General features: G+C 48.9%; 1 protein-coding gene and 1 long non-coding RNA gene across 10 annotated transcripts in view; one reads left to right on the plus strand and one right to left on the minus strand.

Annotated features, from left to right (window-relative positions):
• Nucleotides 1-8,591: 8,591 nt before the first annotated feature.
• BCL2L1 (BCL2 like 1) overlaps nt 8,592-20,328 on the minus strand; it is a 59,899-nt gene continuing 48,162 nt past the window's right edge. For all 7 annotated transcript variants that reach the window (XM_054466885.2, XM_054466888.2, XM_054466884.2 and 4 more), the window contains exon 3: nt 8,592-10,218. In XM_054466885.2, the coding sequence (XP_054322860.1) occupies nt 10,081-10,218 (138 nt within the window). In that variant the 3' untranslated portion in view covers nt 8,592-10,080. The remainder of the gene's footprint in view (nt 10,219-20,328) is intronic.
• The window catches only part of LOC129021473 (uncharacterized), a 46,112-nt gene continuing 40,982 nt past the window's right edge, over nt 15,199-20,328 (plus strand). For all 3 annotated transcript variants that reach the window (XR_010125156.1, XR_008496071.2, XR_008496073.2), the window contains exon 1: nt 15,199-15,296. This is a non-coding gene — a long non-coding RNA (uncharacterized LOC129021473). The remainder of the gene's footprint in view (nt 15,297-20,328) is intronic.

The raw sequence follows: 20,328 nt of genomic DNA on the forward strand, positions 1-20,328 counted from the left end.
TTAAGAACTTCAAGAATTCACAAGACTGTCTATAATGAAATTATTAAAACTAATTATTTATATGTGAATTTATTGAAATGAGATGGCTTAAATAATTCAGGAGAGAATACTCAGCATGGTCAGAATTCTCATGTGAGTTTATGCATATTAATTAAAAATCAGGCTGGGTGCAGTGGCTCACGCCTGTAATACTAGCACTTTGGTAGGCCAAGGCTGGCGGATTGCCTGAGGTCAGGAGTTCGAGACCAGCCTGGCCAACATGGTGAAACTCTGTCTCTGATAAAAATACAAATTTAGCTGGGCATGGTGGCAGGCACCTGTAGTCCCAGCTACTTGGGAGGCTGAGGCAGGAAAATCACTTGAACCCAGGGGACAGAGGTCGCAGTGAGCCAGGATGGCACCACTGCACTCTAGCCTGGGTGACAGAGCGAGACTCTGTCTCAAAAAAAAAGAAAGAAAGAAATGAACGTATATGATCTATATAAATGTATGTCTTCTTTGATTTTTATTTATTTATTTATTTATTTTTTCGAGATAGAGTTTCGCTCTTGTTGCCCAGGCTGAAGTGCAATGGTGTGATCTTTGCTCACTGCAACCTCCGCCTCCCGGGTTCAAGCAATTCTCCTGCCTCAGCTTCCCGAGTAGCTGAGATTACAGGCATGTGCCACCACACCTGGCTAATTTTGTATTTTTAGTAGAAACAGGGTTTCTCCATGTTGGTCAGGCTGGTCTCGAACTCCTGACCTCAGGTGATGTGCCCACCTCAGCCTCCCAAAGTGCTGGGATTACAGGCGTGAGCCACCGCACTTGGCTGTGCCCAGACATTTCTACTATTTTCTTTTTCTTTCTTTCTTTTTTTTTTTTTTGAGACGGAGTTTTGCTATTGCTGCTTAGGCTGGAGTGCAATGGCACAATCTCGGCTCACTGCAACCTCTGCCTCCTGTTCAAGTGACTCTCCTGCCTCAGCCTCCCAAGTAGCTGGGATTACAGATGCCCACCACCATGCCCAGCTAATTTTTTTGTATTTTTAGTAGAGATGGGGTTTCACCATGTTGCCATGTTGGCCAGGCTGGTCTTGAACTCCTGACCTCGGGTGATCTGCCCGCCTCGGCTTCCCAAAGTGCTGGGATTGCAGGCTCGAGCCACCACGCACGGCCCATTTCTATTATTTTCTATATAGTAAGAAATAATAGTTCTTGTTATTTTTGCCTCATGACAAAGGCTATGATGGTAGAGAGAGAAAAATAGAAAGCTGGGCATTATGTAATACATTATTTTATTGTACTTATCTTTTTTGTGTGTGTGTGTTTTTTTTTTTTTTTTTTTAAGACAGCCTCTCGCTCTGTCACCCAGGCTGGGGTGCAATGGCGTGATCTTAGGTCACTGCAATTTCCACCCCCTGGGTTCAAGCGATTCTCCTGCCTCAGCCTCCAGAGTAGCTGGGATTACAGGTGCATGCCACCACACCTAGCTAATTTTTTTTTTGTATTTTTAGTAGAAATGGGATTTCACCATGTTGGCCAGGCTGGTCTCAAACTCCTGACCTCAAGTGATCTGCCCGCTTTAGCCTCTCAAAGTCTGGAATTACAGGCGAGAGCCACCGCAGCCAGTCCATTTTATTTTATTTTCTGAGTCAGGGTCTTGCTCTGTTGTCCAGGCTGGAGTTCAGTGATGTGATCACAGCTCACTGCAGCCTCAACCTTCTGGTCTCAAGCGATTATCCCACCTCAGGCTCCCTATTAGCTGGGAATACAGGCACGTGCCACCACGCCCAGCTAATTTTTGTATTTTTTTGTAAAGATGGGGTTTTGCCATGTTGCCCAGGCTGGTCTGGAACTCCTGGGTTCAGACAATCTGCCCACCTCAGCCTCCCAAACTGCTGGAATTACAGGTGTGAGCCACCACACCTGGCCTATGTAATAAATTTGATCATGACATAAGTTGCTGGTTTTTCTGCATGATTTGTTAATTTTTAAAAATTGCACAAGTGAGCCAGGCATGGTGGTTCACATCTGTAATCCCTGCACTTTGGGGGGTCGAGGCAGGAGGATCACTTGAGCCCAGGAGTTCCAGACCAGCGTGGGCAACATAAGGAAACCCTGTCTCTATTAAAAAAAAAAAAAACATTGCACAAGCAATACACAAAATTATTATCTTAAACCTCTATAGAACCCAGAAGACTATAAAGAAGTGAAAGCTGGCTAAAAAGCTTTTTTTTTTTTTAAATTTAATAAATCATGAACAGGTGTTGGCTGGGCACCGTGGCTAACACCTGTAACCCCAGCACTTTGGGAGGCCAAGGCAGGCAGATCACCTGAGGTCAGGAGTTCGAGACCAGCCTCACTAACATAGCGAAACCCCGTTGCTACTAAAAATACAAAAATTAGCTGGATGTGGTGGCGGGCATCTGTAATCCCAGCTACTCAGGAGGCTGAGTCAGGAGAATCACTTGAACTCGGGAGGCGGAGGCTGTGGCGAGTCAAGATGGCACCACTGCACTCCAGCCTGGGCAACAAAGCAAGACTCCATCTTGAAAAAAAAAAAAAAAAAAGAACAGGTGTTGAATTTTACAAAATACTATTTTGATATCTCCTGAAAGAATCATAAGCATTTTCTTTGTTAATTTTTCAATACAATAAATTACATAGATAAATTTCTTGGCTGGGTGCAGTGGCTCACATCGGTAATTCCAGCACTTTGGGAGGCCAAGGCAGGCGGATCACTTGAGGTCAAGAGTCCAAGACCAGCCTGGCAAACATGGTGAAACCCTGTCTCTATTAAAAATACAAAAATTAGCCTGGCATGGTGGTGCATGCCTGTAATTCCAGCTACTTGGGAGGCTGAGGCAGGAGAATCACTTGAACTTTGGAGGCAGAGGTTGCAGTGAGCCAAGATGGCGCCACTGCACTCCAGCCTGGGCTACAGAGTGAGACTCCGTCTCAAAAAAAAAAAGAAAGAAAAAAGAAAAAATTCCTATATGTAGTCAATCTTGTTTACCTGGAATAAACCCTACTACTAGGTTGTGATATATTATTCTTTTAATATTATGTTGTTTGTTAATATTAGGTTTGGTTTGTTAATATTATAACTTTGGCATACATGTTCATAAGTAATAGTGACCTATAATTCCCTTTCTTTTCCTTCCTTTCTTCCTTCTTTCCTTCTGTGTTTCCCTCACTCTCTCCCTTCTTTCCCTTCTTTCCTTCCTTCCTCTCTCTTCCTTGGTGCTGTACAGCCTTGCCCAGTTTTTTTTTTTTTTGAGATGGAGTCTCCTTCTGTCACCCAGGCTGGAGTGCAGTGGTGCAATCTCGGCTCACTGCAAGCTCCGCCTCCCAGGTTCATGCCATTCTCCTGCCTCAGCCTCCCGAGTAGCTGGGACTACAGGCGCCCGCCACCACGCCCAGCTAATTTTTTTGTATTTTTAGTAGAGACAGGGTTTCACCAAGTTAGCCAGGATGGTCTCGATCTCCTGAGCTTGTGATCCGCCCGTCTTGGCCTCCCAAAGTGCTGGGATTACAGGCGTGAGCCACCGCGCCCAGCAGCCTTGCCCAGTTTTAATAACAGTTATAATGGTAAAGAAAGAAAGAAGAGTTTGAAAGATTTATATCTTTTCCTGTTTTCTGAACTCATTATTTTAAAATATTCAAAATGAAAATGTACATTTGGATTGATTTCAAATCCAACTGAATACAAGAAATATTAACATTAATTTGTCAGTTATAGAAAGGAAGAGCTAATAGGATGTTTAAATATAATTTCAATAGTAAGCTTTGGAATGGTTTACATTTTTCTCTTACTTCCTACTTGAGATTACGATGTCTCCTTTTTTTTTTGAGATAGAGTCTTGCTCTGTGGCCCAGGCTGGAGTGCTGTGGCACAATCTCAGCTCACTGCAACCTCTGCTTCCCTGTTTCAAGCATTTCTCCTGCCTCAGCCTCTCGAGTAGCTGGGACTACAGATGTGGGCCACCGCACCCGGCTAATTTTTGTATTTTTAGTAGAGATGGGGTTTCACCCGGGTTCAAGCGATCTCACCATGTTGCCAGGTTGGTCTCCAACTCCTGGGCCCAAGCGATCCTCCCACCTTGGCATCCCAAAGTGCTGGGATTACAGGCATGAGCCACCATGCTGAGCCCTGTGTGAGCCATTTCTTTCCTTTCTTTTTTTTTTCTTTTCTTTTTGAGACGGAGTTGCGCACTGTCACCCAGGCTGGAGTGCAGTGACACGATCTCGGCTCACTGCAACCTCCACCTCCTGGGTTCAAGCAATTCTCCTGCCTCAGCCTCCAAAGTAGCTGGGATTACAGGCACACGCCACCATTCCCGGCTAATTTTTTCTATTTTTTTTTAGCAGAGACAGGGTTTTACCATCCTGGCCAAGCTCTGGTCTCAAACTCCTGACCTCACGATCCGCCAACCTCAGCCTCCCAAAGTGCTGGGATTACGAGCGTGAGCCACCGTGCCTGGCTGAGCCATTTCAATAATAAAACCTCATATAAAAAGTTGCATTTACAGGACCAAAGTCAAGTTTTTAAAGAAAAAATTTTAAAATATTTTATGTATTTAAATGTTTCAATCAAAGTTAAAACTTCATATTTTCTCTATGAAATATATTTCATTTCTTTCATCATAAATATGTAATATATGGAAATTGAATGAGTTTTTCATCAAGAACCACATAGAGAGTCTCAAACCCCCTCCAGCTTTCCCTTTGTGCAATTCCAAGCATGTTCCATGGCAATATATAAAGTTGGGAATCACTGAGAGGTCTGGTTAAAAACTTGTGGAATACCACACAGCTAGAAAAAAAGAATAAAGTTGACATCAGTTGGTAATTGTTGAAACTGCCTGGTGAGTACATGGGGATTCATGTCTGAATATGGAAACTTCTACAAGGCTGGCCTAGGTGGCTCAAGCCTGTAATCCCAGCACTTTGGGAGGCCAAGGTGGGTGGATCACCTGAGGTCAGGAGTTGGAGACTAGCCTGACCAGTATGGTGAAACCCCGTCTCTACTAGTAAACACAAAAATTAGCTGGGCGTGGTGGTGTGTGCCTGTAGTCACAGCTACTTAGGAGGCTGAGACAGGAGAATTGCTTGTACCCAGAAGGCGGAGATTGCAATTCTTGAACCCGGAAGGTGGAGGTTGCAGTGAGCCGAGATCATGCCACTGCACTTTTGGCTTGGGCAACAGAACAAGACTCTGTCTCAAAGAAAAAAAAAAAACCTCTACAAGATACAGTATGCAGGTGGAAAAAGCAAGGGAAAGTGTGTTTAGTATGTTACTATTTGTGTAAAAAATTAGTGGAGGATCAAAATATATTTGTATCTGTGCCAATATGTGAAAAGACGTTTCTGGGCTGGGCACAGTGGCTCACGCCTGTAATCCCAGCACTTTGGGAGGCCAGGGCCACGTGATGGCTTGAGACCAGGAGTTCGAGACCAGCCTGGGCAACATGGCAAAACCCTTTCTCTGCAAAAATACAAAAAAATTAGCCAGGTATGGTGGCGTGCTCCTGTAGTCGCAGTGGGAGGCTGAGGTGGGAGGATCACCTGAGCCCAGGAAGTCGAGGCTGCAGTGAGCTAAGGCCACTGCACTCCAGCCTGGGCAACAGAGTGAGACCCTCTCTCAAAAAAAAAAAAAAAAAAAAAAGAAGAGCCAGTGAAGACATTTCTAGAAGCACATGGAGAATTTGAGGAAGGGACTTGAACGGCTATGGCTAGGGGCGGGAGCTGAGGACACATCGTGGGGGAAGGCGTGAGTGGGAGGCTGGAGGCTTTGGTCTTGAACCAAACAAGATGGCGATTCTAAGATCCAGAGAGCCCATACAAGCTCTGAATCCAGTACCTAAGGGTTGGAAGTGTAGCTGTTTTTCTGGTGAGTAGGGTAGAGGATGGGGGACATTGGGGAAAGGTGGCACCCCGGCGAGAGAGGTCGTGTGCACTGACCGGGAGCAACTTGAGCTGGGGCTGGCTCTCAGGTGGCATCCTGTGGCCACCAGGGGGCAGTCAAGCCCACTCCGAAAAACGGGCGGGGCGGGCCGGGGCGGGGCGCGGCCCCCGGGGCATGTCCCACCTCCAGGCCCGCCCTCCAACTGGAGCTCCTGACCGCTTTTCCCAGACCCCTCCTGGACTGCTGGGCGCGGCCACGCGGGACTTCGAGAGTGCAGCACCTCCTCTCTTCTCCTGGAGAGCCCGGGGGGATGCCGAGTCCATCCCCGCGGTGACCCTCAACATCCAGTCCTCCTCCACTGCTTCTAGGTTATCTCATTGAATTGCCCATCACACCCATTTTGTAGAGGGGAAAGCTGGGGCACAGAGAGAGTAGGTAACTCACTGGAAGCCACGGCTCGAGAAATGACGACCCAGGACACAAATCTGGCTATCCTCAAAACCGAAGCATTCATGAAACCATGGCTTCCTCACTGATCTCCGTGTTTCCACTCTGCTTCCCCCTCCAGAACCTTCTCCACCTATCAGCCAGAGTTTTGGGGGCTCTCGGGCTGTATCACTCCCTAACTTACCACCTTTCTCTGGCTCTCACTGCCCTCAGGATCAAGTTCAGTCCCCTCACCCGACCCTCTGTCATCTTAAACCCAGGAGCGCCCTCTCTCTTAGCTCTGGACACACCAGCTTTTCTTCAGCCTGAAGACAATGCCTGCTCATCTGGTGCATTTACTGCTTCTTCCCCGGGCCCACTCTCCTGCCTCCCCACTTAATTTTAAGTTAACCGTGATGCACTCTTCAGGCCCTGGCTCTCATGTCAATTCCTCCAGGGAGCCCTCCCTGACTCCTGATTCCCAGACAAGCTCAGATCGCACTTACTATGAGTCTCTTGGGTTGCACTGGCTTCAGACATGCACTTCATTTTTGTATCTATAATAGCATCACTATTCTAAAAATCTGTCATCCTTGAGTCTCTCTGAAGCTATCTCTACTCCATCTGAAATCCTGTGGGATGTACCTTAAAAATCTCAAGCCTGACCCCTTCTTACCTCCTTCCCTACTAAGTCCTTCATGTCTTGGTAGAAGACCAAACCGCTTCCTCATGGTCGTTGCTTTTCCTCCTTTGCCCTTATTGGGGCTTAGAAAACAATACCCCAAAGTATGGCACTTTGGCATACCGAATACTTTGAACTAAAGGAGGCTGGAAGGCCTCAGAAACAAGATCTCTGACTTTCTCCTGGCCTGCTGTCTCTCATTTCTCTTTCTCCCCTGAAGCAAGTAACAGAAACTAGCATTCATTCCTCTTCCCCAAGGTGGGTCATAGAAACTAGAACTCCTCTCCCCAAAGCAACTCATAAAACACAGAAATATATATATATATGTGTATATATACATATATATATTTTTTGAGACGGAGTCTTGCTCAGTCGCCCAGGCTGGAGTGCAGTGGCGCGATTTCGGCTCACTGCAAGCTCCACCTCCTGGGTTCATGCCATTCTCCTGCCTCAGCCTCCCCAGTAGCTGGGACTACAGGCGCCCGCCATCACACCCGGCTAATTTTTTTGGTATTTTTAGTAGAGACGGGGTTTCACCATGTTAGCCAGGATGGTCTCGATCTCCTGACCTCATGATCCGCTAAAACACAGAAATGTTACTGTAACCTTCCTCTGCTCTACTGTGTAGAAGCTGGCCACAAATTCTCGGCTGGGTGTGGGGATCACTGGAGGCCAGGTGTTCGAGACCAGCCTGGGCAACATAACAAGATCCTCATCTCTACAAAAAAAAATCTGAAAATTAGCCAGGCTTGGTGGCACTCACATGTAATTTCAGCTGCTCAGGAGACTGAGGCAGGAGGATCGCTTGAGCCCAGGAATTTGAAGCTGCAGTTATCTATCACACTACTGCATTCCAGCCTGGGTGACAGGGCGAGACCCTCTTAAAAAACAAATAAATACTCTGACCTATGTCTTGTCTCCTGTACCGGGGAGGAAGGAATGCTACACAGAGGCCAAGAAGAACCTGGACTGGCCTTGCTGGGTTGGCTAATTAAAAAATTTTTTTGTAGAGACAGGGTCTCACTTTGTTGCCCAGGCTGATCTTGAACTCCTGACCTTAAGCAACCCATCCTCCACCCGCAAAGTATTGAGATTACAGGGTGTGAACTGCCACTTTGTTTTTCTTTCATTATAGGAATGTCAGTCATAGAACCTTCTGATGGGTGAGGAAAGGCATCACACCTTTCCCCCACACCCTACAGCAGCTAGAGCCGTGCTTGTGTCTGTCTCTTCCACTAGAATGAATGCTATGTAAAGGCAAAGGTTTTGTTTGAAGAAGTCCCCAGTGCCCAGGACTATGTCTGTGTAGAGCAGAGTTCAGTAAACACTTGCCAAGTGGCTGTGTCTCCCACTAGAATGTCAGCTCCTGAGGGCAGAGACTGTGTCTGCCCTGTTCACATGCAGCCCCAGTGCCCAGCACACAGCATGTACTCAGTAAAACCCTGTCACCGTACAGGTGGATAAATTCAGGCCCAGAAGGAAGGAAGGACTTGTCCAAGGCCCTCCCCTGAGGGCAGCAGAGCCAAGACCAGTACCCAGCTCTCCAGCGGCCCCTCCTTTTCCCATCCTGGAGCACACAAGAGCCCAGGCTCTGTTCACTGAGTAAACACAGTTTATTACTGAACTGCACTTTCACCTTCACACAGACTATTTCAAAGAGCTGGAACAAGTGTGGGGTGGGGGTTGGGGGAGGGGCAGGTGCCCCTCAGGAGCCAGGACCCTCGGCCAGCTTCCCTGGACCAGGGCAGGAGAGGGAGCATCAGGCCGTCCAATCTCCGGGCACCAGCTCTCCACGTGCACGCGCACTGCAAGCCAGCAGCTCCTCACACATAAATACAGACACGCTTAACAAAAATAGTATATCATCTTCACAAGGAATAAAAACTAGTCTCAAATATGTACAGCAGAGAGCCCGGGGTGGCTGGGACCCCTGGGGATGAGTCAGGCCAAGGGTGGAGCAGAAGAGAGAGGGAGGCCTGAAGAGCTCCTGGCCAGGCCATCTGACCTTGGCAGCCTGGCTGGACAGGCGTGGGGCACAGATCTGCCTGGCCAGGCAGAACTGGCCCTTCTAGTCAGCCCTACCCCACCCCATGCAGCAGGCTCTCCTTCCTGCCCTTCCTGCCTGAGGTAGGGAAGACCCTGGGGCTCCCACAGCTGTTCCTGATAGCTCCCTTTCACCTCAGGGCTGAGTCCCCTGAACCCGCCATGAGGAGCAGCCCAAGGCAAAGATGCCACAGGCTGCTCTTGTAGGAAGTGAGGCAGCTGAGGCCATAAACAGCTCTGGGGCATCTGTCTTGGGCCCAGTTGGTCCCTCAGTATGGTCATGGGAGCCAGGGAGGGGAAGGGACTAGGGTGGTGCTGAACTGCAAGGGCCACCCTAGCTTTGGCATGGGGTGCTTCCTACAGCTATAGCCCCCTCCCTCCTGGGTGGGGCTGGCCTCTAGCCAGAGGCTTCTGGAGGACATTTGGACTGGGAGTGAGGAATCTAGCCAGTCCAGAGGTGAGGAGGGAGTCCTGGTCCTTGCATCTTTATCCCAAGCAGCCTGAATCCCTAGTCAAAAGTGGCCCCTAAATGGCTCTTAGGGGGTAGGGATGGAAGGAAAGGGAACCCAGGTTAGTGTGGGGAGAGTGGGGGGAAAATGATCAATTCTGAGGCCACAAACATCAAAACAAAGGCAATCTAGTCTCCTTTCTGGGGAAGAGGTTGTGAAAACTTTCAAGCTCCCTGGCAGAAAAACATTTTCAGGGAGGCTAAGGGGTAAGGGTTGCACCAATCAGGTAGGGCCCTCCTGCCCCCAGCCACAAACCCTTCCATACCTGCCAGCCTCCTTTGGACAGATTTTGTGGAAATTTTGTGAATTCTGAGGCCAAGGGAACTGAGGTGTGGGGGTCTCACAGAAGTGTGATAAATTCTAGAAAACTAACTGCAGGGGACCAGATCTGGGCCCAACCCTGTGGTGGGTAGGTGGGCAGGTGGGCATGGGCTGCATGTAGTGGTTCTCCTGGTGGCAATGGCGGCTGGACGGAGGATGTGGTGGGGCAGGGAAGGGGGTGGGAGGGTAGAGTGGATGGTCAGTGTCTGGTCATTTCCGACTGAAGAGTGAGCCCAGCAGAACCACGCCGGCCACAGTCATGCCCGTCAGGAACCAGCGGTTGAAGCGTTCCTGGCCCTTTCGGCTCTCAGCTGCTGCATTGTTCCCATAGAGTTCCACAAAAGTATCCTGCAGGGAGAGAGAAGGAAGGCGCAGTTTGAGTCCTCAGAGAGTGATGTAGGTGGGTGGGGAAAGGGGCCATCTGCATGCTATGGCCTTGGTGATGTGAAAAACTGTAGCCATCTGTGCCCACTCTGGGCCAGGTAAAGGGCTAACGGTGGTCCTCTTTCTTGACCCTCCATTGGTGATAATCAAACCATGTTACTGCTGAGAAACAGGTAGAGAGGAGGAAAGTGCCCTGTCTGAGGTCAGTCAGGAAGTAGCACTTACTCCAGAATCCAAGGTGGGAACGGGACGGGCAGGGTCAGGGAACGGATGGAAGCCAGGTGGCTGGAGCAGAGTGCAGGAGAGGAGGGCATGGGGGAGACGATGGTGCAGGGGTGAGCAAGAGCCAGACCATGTGTGGCCTGGAAGCCGCAAGGAGCCTAGAGTTGAGTCTGAGAGTAGTGTGGAGTGTGGAGCCACTAGGCCTCAGACTTTCTACTGCTGCACCAGAGGGAGGGACAAGGAAGACCGGGGCTGAATCCCCAGGGTCATTTGGGGCCAATTCAGGGGTAGAATGGGTCCTGGGACTTCAGCCAGAGGCTCCTCCCTCTGGAGGGAACCTCTGGTGGGCAGGTTGGTGACAAGAAGAGCAGGGCAGAGGAGAGAGGGTAACAATGATGCAGGACTGACAGGCCTCCATCATGGGGTCTGTGAGGCCTTGTCCCGGACGTCCTCCACTGCAGGGGGTGTGACTCTCGGATGTCCTCCACTGCAGGGGGTGTGACTCTGGGCCCAGAAGGTTGTGATCAACAGCCCTCTGCCCTGAATCTAAGTCAGAAGGGAAGCACATGATAGGGGGAAGGAGGAGCTGTGGGCTAAATTACCCAGCCTAGGGTGCAGCAGCCTGTGGGGCAGGGAGAAGGACGCTTAGAAGATAACTTTTATGAGTAAGCGTAGTACCCAATTTGTCCTTTAATCCTCCCAACAATTCTGCAATGCAGGCTGTCTCTCCCCATTTACAGGCCAAGAAGCTGTGCCTCCGAGGGCCCAGGGACTAGATCAAGGTCACCCAGCTGTATCAGTGGTGGAGCCAGAATCCAAAACTGGTGTCTGGCACCTAGAAATATATAAGAAAGAAGTAAGTTCCAGGCTGGGTGCGGTGGCTCATGCCTATAATCCCAGCACTTTGGGAGGCGGAGGTGGGTGGATCGCCTGAGGTTAGGAGTTCGAGACCAGCCTGGCCAACATGGTGGAACCCTGTCTCTACTAAAAATACAAAAATTAGCCGGGTGTGGTGGCACGCGCCTGTAATCCCAGTTACTCAGGAGGCTGAGGCACGAGAATTGTTTGAACCCGGGAGACGGAGGTTGCAGTGAGCAGAAATCGCACCACGGCACTCCAGTCTGGGTGACAGACTCCGTCTCAAAAAAAAAAAAAGTAAGTACCGTGTGTGTGTGTGTAAAATGAATGAGTTACTGGCTGGTTCTTGCCTCTCTACCAAGACCTCTGCCACACTGGGCCTACATTTCCAACCAGTCCCAAATGGCCGAGTGGCTGCTCCCTCAAGACAGGCATGCCATCTCCAGTTGGCCTCAGGTCTCACCTACCAATTTGCTCACTTGTGACCCCTGCCTTGGCCCACTTCCAGTCTTGACAACCCCTTCAGTCCATGCTCCACACAGAGATTTCTAAAAACACTGGAAACCCTCCAGCAGCATTCTCCTGCACTTAGAAGGCCAGCATCATTTATTTTTGTATCCCTGGCACCTAGCAAAATGCCATGTGCACTGAGCTGCTAACTTGACTGAAGGAATCCTCACCATTAAGGCAGTAGAGAGCAGTGACCCATGAATCTCAGCCCTTGCAGAAGCACACTCCATTCAGTCACTCCAAGTTCTCAACCTTCCCAGGGCTTCCATCACACCTGAAATAAAGTCCCCACTCCTTACCCTGGCCAGCAAGGTCTAGTGGGATCTGGCTCCAACACTTTCTGGCCTCCTTGCTGTTCCTCCAATGTCTCCTGCTGCAGGAGTCTGCTGTTCCTGCTTGCCTGGAGCACCTGACCCCAGGTCATCGCCTGCCTCACTCCCTCATTTCACAACCATGACTCCCCTCAAATGTCACCTCCTAGGGGAGGCCTTCCCTGACTGCCTTGTCTAAAACAGTACACCACCCCCATCTCTCTCTGCCTGTCCCCTTACCTTCCTTGATTTTTCTTCTCAGTTTTTTTTTTTTGAGACAGTTTTATTCTGTCCCCCAGGCTGGAGTGCAATGGCACAATCTGGGCTCACAGCAACCTTTGCTTCCTGGGTACAAGGGATTCTCCTGAGTAGCTGGGATTACAGGCATGTGCCACCATGCCCAGCTAATTTTTATATTTTTAGTAGAGATAGGGTTTTGCCATATTGGCCAAGTTGGTCTCGAACTCCTGACCTCAAGTGATCCGCCCGCGGCCTCCCAAAGTGCTGGCCTTTTTTTTTTTTTTTTTTTTTTTTTTTTTTGGAGACAGAGTTTCACCCTTGTTGCCCAGGCTGGAGTGCAATGGCGCAATCTTGGCTCACTGCAACCTCCGCCTCCCAGGTTCAAGCGATTCTCCTGCCTCAGCCTCCCGAGTAGCTGGGATTACAGGCGCGTGCCACCACGCCTGGCTAATTTTGTATTTTTAGTAGAGACGGGGTTTCTCTATGTTGGACAGGCTGGTTTCAAACTCCTGACCTCAGGTGATCTGCTCGCCTCGGCCTCCCAAAGTGCTGGGATTACAGGCATAAGCCACCATGACCGGCCATCATTTTTTTTTTCTTGTTTTTAAAAGATGTGCCTAGACTGACTTTGAACTCCTGGACTCAAGCAATCTTCCTGCCTCAGCCTCCTGATTACAGGAACTATACTACACAGAATGACCACCATGCCAGCTTTTCTTCTCAGTGCTTAATTTTTTTATTTTTAAAATTTTGTGACAGTGTCTCGCTGTTACCCAGGTTAGACTGTAGTGGCGCAATCATGGCTCACTGCAGCCTTGACCTCCTGGGCTCAGGTGATCCTCCTGCCTCAGCCTCCTGAGTAGCTGCCACACTACAGGCACACACCACCATGCCTGGCTAATATTTCTAAATTTTTTGTAGAGACAGGGTCTCACTTTGTTGCCTAGGCTGGTCTCAAACTCCTGGGCTCAAGGGATCCTTCTGCCTCAGCCTCCCAAGTGCTGAGATTACAGGCGTGAGCCACCATGCCCGGCCTCACCACCTCACCACATTTTTCCCCCCTTAAGCTGTACTTGTCATAACTAGATTCTGTACTTTGTTTTTGTTGTGATGTGTCTTCCATACTAGATGTGTCTTTTTGTTTTTGTTTTTTTTTAGACGAAGACTTGCTCTGTCGCCTAGGCTGGAGTGCAGTGGTGCAATCTTGGCTCACTGCAACCTCCGCCTCCCAGGTTCAAGCCATTCTCCTACCTCAGCCCCCTGAGTAGCGCCCATCACCACGCCTAGCTAATTTTTCTATTTTTAGTAGAGATGGGGTTTCACCATGTTAACCAGGCTGGTCTCAAACTCCTGACCTCAAGTGATCTGCCCGCCTCAGCCCCAAAGTACTGGGATTATAGGCGTGAGCCACTGCCCTCGGCCTATACTAGATGTGTCTTGATGAGGGCAGAGGTTCTGTCTTGTTCCTATACACCCAGTGCTCAGAACAGTGTCTTCATCTTGCACATAACTGGTGCTCAGTAAATACATGAGAATACATGAGTTAACAAATGTATTGCATGTCTACTACATGTCAGGCATTGGTATCCCATTTCACCTTCATCAGAATCCTGAGTTGTAGATTTGAGCCACATTTCACAAATAAGATGCCTGAGGTTTAAAGCAGGGAACACTCAGCAAACAGATAGCAGAGTCGGGATCAAACTGCAAGACTGCCTAGCTTCAAAGGGAGGGCTGCTATGTCAGGACACTGCCCTGAAGTTGGAGGCTGGAGGGACCTGTCCTGTCAGTAGTGCTGAAAGGATTTCCAGGAGAAAGAATGTGGGAGCAGGGTTGAGGTGGAGGATCTGGGGAGAGGAGGGCACTAGGGCCATGGCTATGCTTCCCTGTCTCCCGCTCCATCCTAGCCAGGCTCTGCGGGTCTTGGCAGACAAAAATATTCCTACAGGAGGTTTGATTTTGTTGCTCCCAAGTACACCCAGGTGGAGTCACAAAATAGGCTTATCTGTGATGGGAGAGAGTTCCAGACGATGAAGAGCATAGGAGAAGGCCCTGGTTATCCCAAGAGGCCAAATGTCTGTCAAGAAACCAGGGACACGGGGGTTGCAGCCAAAATGGGAGAGGCCTGGCTCCCTTGATGGGAACTTTCCTGAAGTAGACGGCTGGCAGCCACAGGAAATTTTCAGCTCTGGGGCTGGGTTGGAGTAAACAGGCGCTGTCCCCACAAGGGCACAAAGCATTCACTGTCCAGGAACAGTCATTCCTGGGTGGAGGGAACATTCTCATTTCAGTGCCACAGAAACATTCTCATTTCACCTGCCCCAGCTTCTACTCATGTGTTCCTGGTCATGACAACCTTCATTTCCATTTCAGCTTCTTCTCCTGGGGAAAGGGAGTAGTATTTCCAAGGGGTATGGATTCTAAGGATTGCTTTTGCAGAGAGAGCATGAGCAAAATGGGGCGTGCTGTTCCAGGGCGGGTGCTGGAGAGGCGGTGGCGTGGGTATATTTAGCCCATGGTTCACACGACACACTTGGAAATAAACAGAGCCATTTTCTCAGCGGGCGGCTGCTCTGGATAAATAAACAGGATTGCAGAGCAGCCCTGGTCTGGAAAAGCAGAGATAAGCCCCTACTGCACCTTGGGTGGCTCCCACTGGTTTTAACCAGGCTGGCATGGTAGGCAGGGGATGAGGTTTAAGAGTGGGTTGCAGGGAGGTCTCAGATGTCACAAAGGTTTCTAGGAGACCCAGGCCCAAGGGCCTGTCTGCATCCTCTGCTTGAGTTAGAGGAAAGTGGGGAAAGTTTCTTTGTAGCTGACTTACATGTGGGGGTTTGTAGGGCCACTGGCGACAGGCAACGGCTAATGACCTCCACAGGAGAGTCATGGATTCCTAGCCAGGTAGGCCCACGAAGTTAGCAAGGCCAACCCACCTGCCCATTCTACGTTTCCACTGCTGGTTTGTAGTAGAGCCTACACTAGAAAACTGGGTCTCCTGACTTGGCCCCTAGGAGATGCCCAGGCTAGTATCACTTTCAAGGTCCTTCTTCCAATACTTCAAGAGGCTTCAACAGTCCTGGCCAACCACTTGGAATGGCCCCACACTACATACTCCTGAGTGCTTTAGGCCCTCGTGCCTTTGCCAACGCTGTCCTTTAACTGGTCACTCCATATCTTCCTCAGTTAACCAACCCCTACTAAGCCTATAGGACTCCATTTTGGAGTCCCCTCTTCCCTGCTCATCCCTCCCCAACCTCTGGGATGAATGTCTCCTTTCTGTTCCCAGAGTCTTTGGACTTCTGTTTATACCAGGGGTATGCACTGAGGCTGGCACTGAAGACTCAGCCATGAGCAAGGCTTCCATGGAGCTTATGTTCTAGTTCATTCTCAGTGGTAGTAAGATCACCTCCAATGGCGTGAAGTGAAGCATTCTTAGACATTACAGTGATTTGTGGCTCTCCACAGGGCCACAGCACATAAAGAGATATATAGCATATAGTATATATAGTAAATACCTCAGCTATGCTATACTATATATACTAGATACATACTGTACATACTATATATATACTATATATACTATTATATATAATATATACTATATATAGTACTATATATATATTGCCCTCCCATGAAATTTGAATACCTCAGCTATACTATACTATATATACCATATATATACACACAATATGTAGTATATATAGTACTATATATACTCTATATATACTATATATATCTATATATACTATGTATACTATAGTATATATATACACTATATATAGTGTTTATATATATGGTATATATAGTATAGTATAGCTGAGGTATTCAAATTTCATGGGAGGGCAATTAGGACAAAAAAATCTGAAAAAGACTCCTTGCAGGGGTGGGTGATAAAAAAAAAGGTTGAGAAACCCTGTCTTACTGGGAAGCAGAGAGGATAACAAGAAAAAAAAAAAAGATAATTTTAGAGATGATAGGGTTTTAAGTCCTGGGGAAGTGATACAGAATATCTGGGGGAGCCGGGCACAGTGACTCATACCTGTAATCCCAGCACTTTGGGAGGCCGAGGCAGGCGGATCACCTGAGGTCAGCAGTTCAAGACCAGCCTGACCAACATGGTGAAACCCTGTCTCTACCAAAAATACAAAATTAGCTGGGTGTGGTGGCAGGCATCTGTAATCCCAGCTACCTGGGAGGCTGAGGCAGGAGGACTGCTTGAACCCAGGAGATGGAGGTTGCAGTGAGCTGAGATCACATTGTTGTACTCCAGTCTGGGCAACAAGAGCAAAACCCCGTCTCAAAAAAAAAAAAAAAAAAAAAAGCCTGTTTTAGCAGAGGTAATAAGTGCAAAGGCCCTGAGGTGGGAGGGAGAGGAGGAGTGTTCCTGGGTTGATGGCCTCTGTGTGCCTGGTTTCCCCCAACAGTCTGGGGGCTCAATGCAGGCAGGGACCAAGTCTGGCCCAGGACCTACTCAGACAGGCACAGACTGACTTCAGCTAGATCTCTGCCCAGAGGCAGCCAACTGAATGATGCAGGTCACCTTGTAGGTGCCTGTGACCCTGTAGAAGTCAGGTGAAAAGGTTGGCATGATGCCCTGAGGAAAGGGGCCCAAGTGTCAGGGGACCAGCCAGAGGCTGAAGTATAGTCCCTACTTGAATCTGATCTTTTAGTTCCCATCCTGGCTTCACTGCCCACATTTCTTTTTTTTTTTCTTGTAAATGTTTGGAGAAATGGAGTCTCACCACATTGCCCAGGGTGGTTTCAAACTCCTGGCCTCATCCTCCTACCTTGGTCTTCCAAAGTACTGGGATTATAGGCATGAGCAACTGTGCCCGCCCTTCCCACTTCTTCCAAGTAGTGTGACTTTGAGCAGGTTACTTCACCTCTCTGCTCCATGGTGTCCTTGTTTTTTTTTTTTTTTTGAGACAGCCTCTCACTCTGTTGCCCAGGCTGGAGTGCAGTGGCATGATCTTGGCTCACTGCAACCTCTGCCTCCCAGGTTCAAGCAATTCTTCTGCCTTAGTCTCCCAAGTCGCCTGGGATTACAGGTGCCCGCCACCACACCTGGCTAATTTTTTCTATTTTTAGTAGAGGTGGGGTTCCACGATGTTGGCCAGGCTGGTCTGGAACTCCTGACCTCAGGTGATCCACCTTCCTTGGCCTCCCGAAGTGCTAGGATTAAAGACATGAGCCACCGCACCCAGCCCTTACTTGTTAACAGTAATAAAATACTTTAGGAGCTGAGGCAGGAGGATTGCTTGAGCCCAGGAGTCTGAGACCAGCCTGGGCAACACAGGAGGACCCTGTCTCTACAAAAAAATTAAAAAAACAAAACAAAACAAAACAAAAAAATTAAAAAAAAAAAAAAAAACAAAACAAAAAAATTAGCTGGGTGTGGTGGTATGCATCTACGGTCTCAGCTACTCGGGAGGCTGAGGAGGATCTCTTGAGCCTGGGAGGTCAGGGCTGCATTGAATCATGTTTGGGCCGCTGTACTCCAGCCTGGGCAACAGAGTGAGACTCTGTCTCAAAAAAACAAAAGATAAAAACAAAGAAACAAAAAACTATTATTATGACAGCTGACCATTACCAAACATTTCAGTGTTTCACCTGTGCTGGGCACTGAGCTAAAGCACTCTATGCACACTAGGCCATATTTCCCAATTACATGTACAATCATCATATTCACTTGAGAGATTATTTTTTGTCCTGTCTCCCCCACTTGACTGTGTGTGGCTCTGTCACCTGTATCTCTAGAACCTGGTGCTATACTTGGAACACAGCAGATGCCATTCTAAATAAATCTATTTTAGAAGAACAAATGAATGCTTTCATTTGATCCTCATAACATTTATCAATAGCCCCATTTTACATATGTGAAAATGGAGGCTCCAGAATTTACCCAAGATCCCTATCTAGGAAGTGGCAAGAGTGGGATGTCTGAGTTCTGGCCCGACACCATTCTTTTTCTTTTAATCTACCCAAGATAGTACTTCATTCACACTCATTCTGATGTCCAATCTTGCCATCTTAGACCCTGCTATCTCTACCCAAAGAAAACCTGACTTCCTTAGTGACTGCAGCAGCAGCGCACACTTCCTGAGCACATACCCTGTAAGGTACTCTTCTTGGTTTTTTTGTAGATTAGTTCATTAGTTGTCTCTACACTCTGTCAGTGGGTACTACCATTAACCCATATAGCCGATGGACATGTGGCTCACAAATGATTTGTGAATTGCTCAAGGCCATGTAGTGAGCTGGTGACCTAACTGGGATGCCTACACCAGCAAACTGGTTCCAGTGCCTTTACTCCTAACGTTGATGCAGCACTCTGCTCAGTTTCTAAAGGACAATCGTGGGCCAGGTCCATGTACTTCTGTGGCTGAAGAAGGCCTTCATTCTAAGTCCAGGTAACCTGAGGCTCAGAGATACTGAGACCTAGCTAAAGTGGGTAAGTGGCAGCCAGCTGTGATGGCTCACACCTGTAATCCCAGCATCTTTGAGAGGTCAAGGTGGGAAGACTGGTTGAGCTCAGGAGTTCGAGACCAGCCTGGACAATATGGTGAGACCCCATCTCTATAAGAAAAATCTTAGAAATTTAGCTGAGTGTATTGGCATGCACCTATAGTCCCCGCTACTCAGGAGACTGAAGTGGGAGAATTGCTTGAGGCTGGGAGGTTGAAACTGCAGTGAGCTGTGACAGCACCACTGCACTCCAGCCAGGGCAACAGAATGAGACCCCGTCTCAAAAAAAAAAAAAAAAAAAAGGGAAGCCATTTTTAAGCCCCAGTATGTTTGGCAGCAAACCCCATATTCTGGGTCAGGGCCATGGCCCTGGGTCTGTCAAGGAGGGTAAAGTAGCCTGAGGCCATCAGCTGAATGAATAAGCGCTGGCTCCTGCCAGCTGAGGGGAACTGGTGCCACAGGAAAAGGATGTGACGAAGACCAGGAGGGAAAGTGAAACCCTTCCGTCCTGGCTTTAGTGAGGAACAAGCATGCCTGTGCCAGACGAACCCTTCCTTCCTCTTGGGTGACTCTGGAGGGCCCAGGCCCACTGCTTCCTTCCTGCTTGGTTATTTCAGGAAAGAGGTAGGTGGAGAAGAGGAAGAGGCTACTAGCAGCCAGGAAAAGTGCCAGGGACACCAGAACTGTACCTTGTCCTGTCCTTCTCACATCCCTGCATTGGCAGGCTGTGAGTCACCTGCAGAGTCACCTTCTGCTCCTGGCCTCAGTTTCCCTGAGGGAGAGGATGATAAATGCGTGCTGAATAGACAAACATGGCCTTGCTAGAAGATCGCTGGGAGATGGTAGGAAGGGGGTAGGGCAAACGGAGAGGCCTTATCACTCTTTTGGCAGCGAGTTGCAGGCGGAGACTCGGAAGAAGTGAGGTTTGTGGTTGGAATCCACTTCCTCTGGTTTTCCCAGGGGAGCTGTTGGCTCCCGAGATGTGAGAAGAACATGACCTTTCTCCTCTCCCCCACGGAAACATAGGCCTGGAGGTGGGCAACTTGGAGAAGCAGCTCAGTGGAGGCAGGGGCAAAGAGAGGGGTGGCAAGACTGTGTTGGGGTCAACACCTTAGCCCAGCCGGTCCAGGTATGGGTGGGTGCCACAGCAAGCCTTTTGGCTTCTGAGCCTCAGTTTCTCCTGCCTTGACCTCCCTAGCAGTAGTGGTGAGATCAGGGGGTGTCATAGAGGGCTCAAGCCATCTGGGCTATAGGGAATATTTGGTGGTATCCTCACAACAAACTTCATGTTTATCTTCCTCCAACTCTGACCCGTTCAGTTCAGCTGCCAGCCACTCCTCCTCCACCTCCTCCCCCACCATTAGTTCTAAGAAGCTGTGCCTGACAGATGCACTTGCATTTCTCAGAAAAGGAAGCGGTTGTGCCGGGAGGAGATAACACCTCCGCTGGGGAATCGAGAAAGCTATCA

Source organism: Pongo pygmaeus, chromosome 21 (assembly GCF_028885625.2).
Source record: "Pongo pygmaeus isolate AG05252 chromosome 21, NHGRI_mPonPyg2-v2.0_pri, whole genome shotgun sequence".
NCBI lineage: Eukaryota > Metazoa > Chordata > Mammalia > Primates > Hominidae > Pongo > Pongo pygmaeus.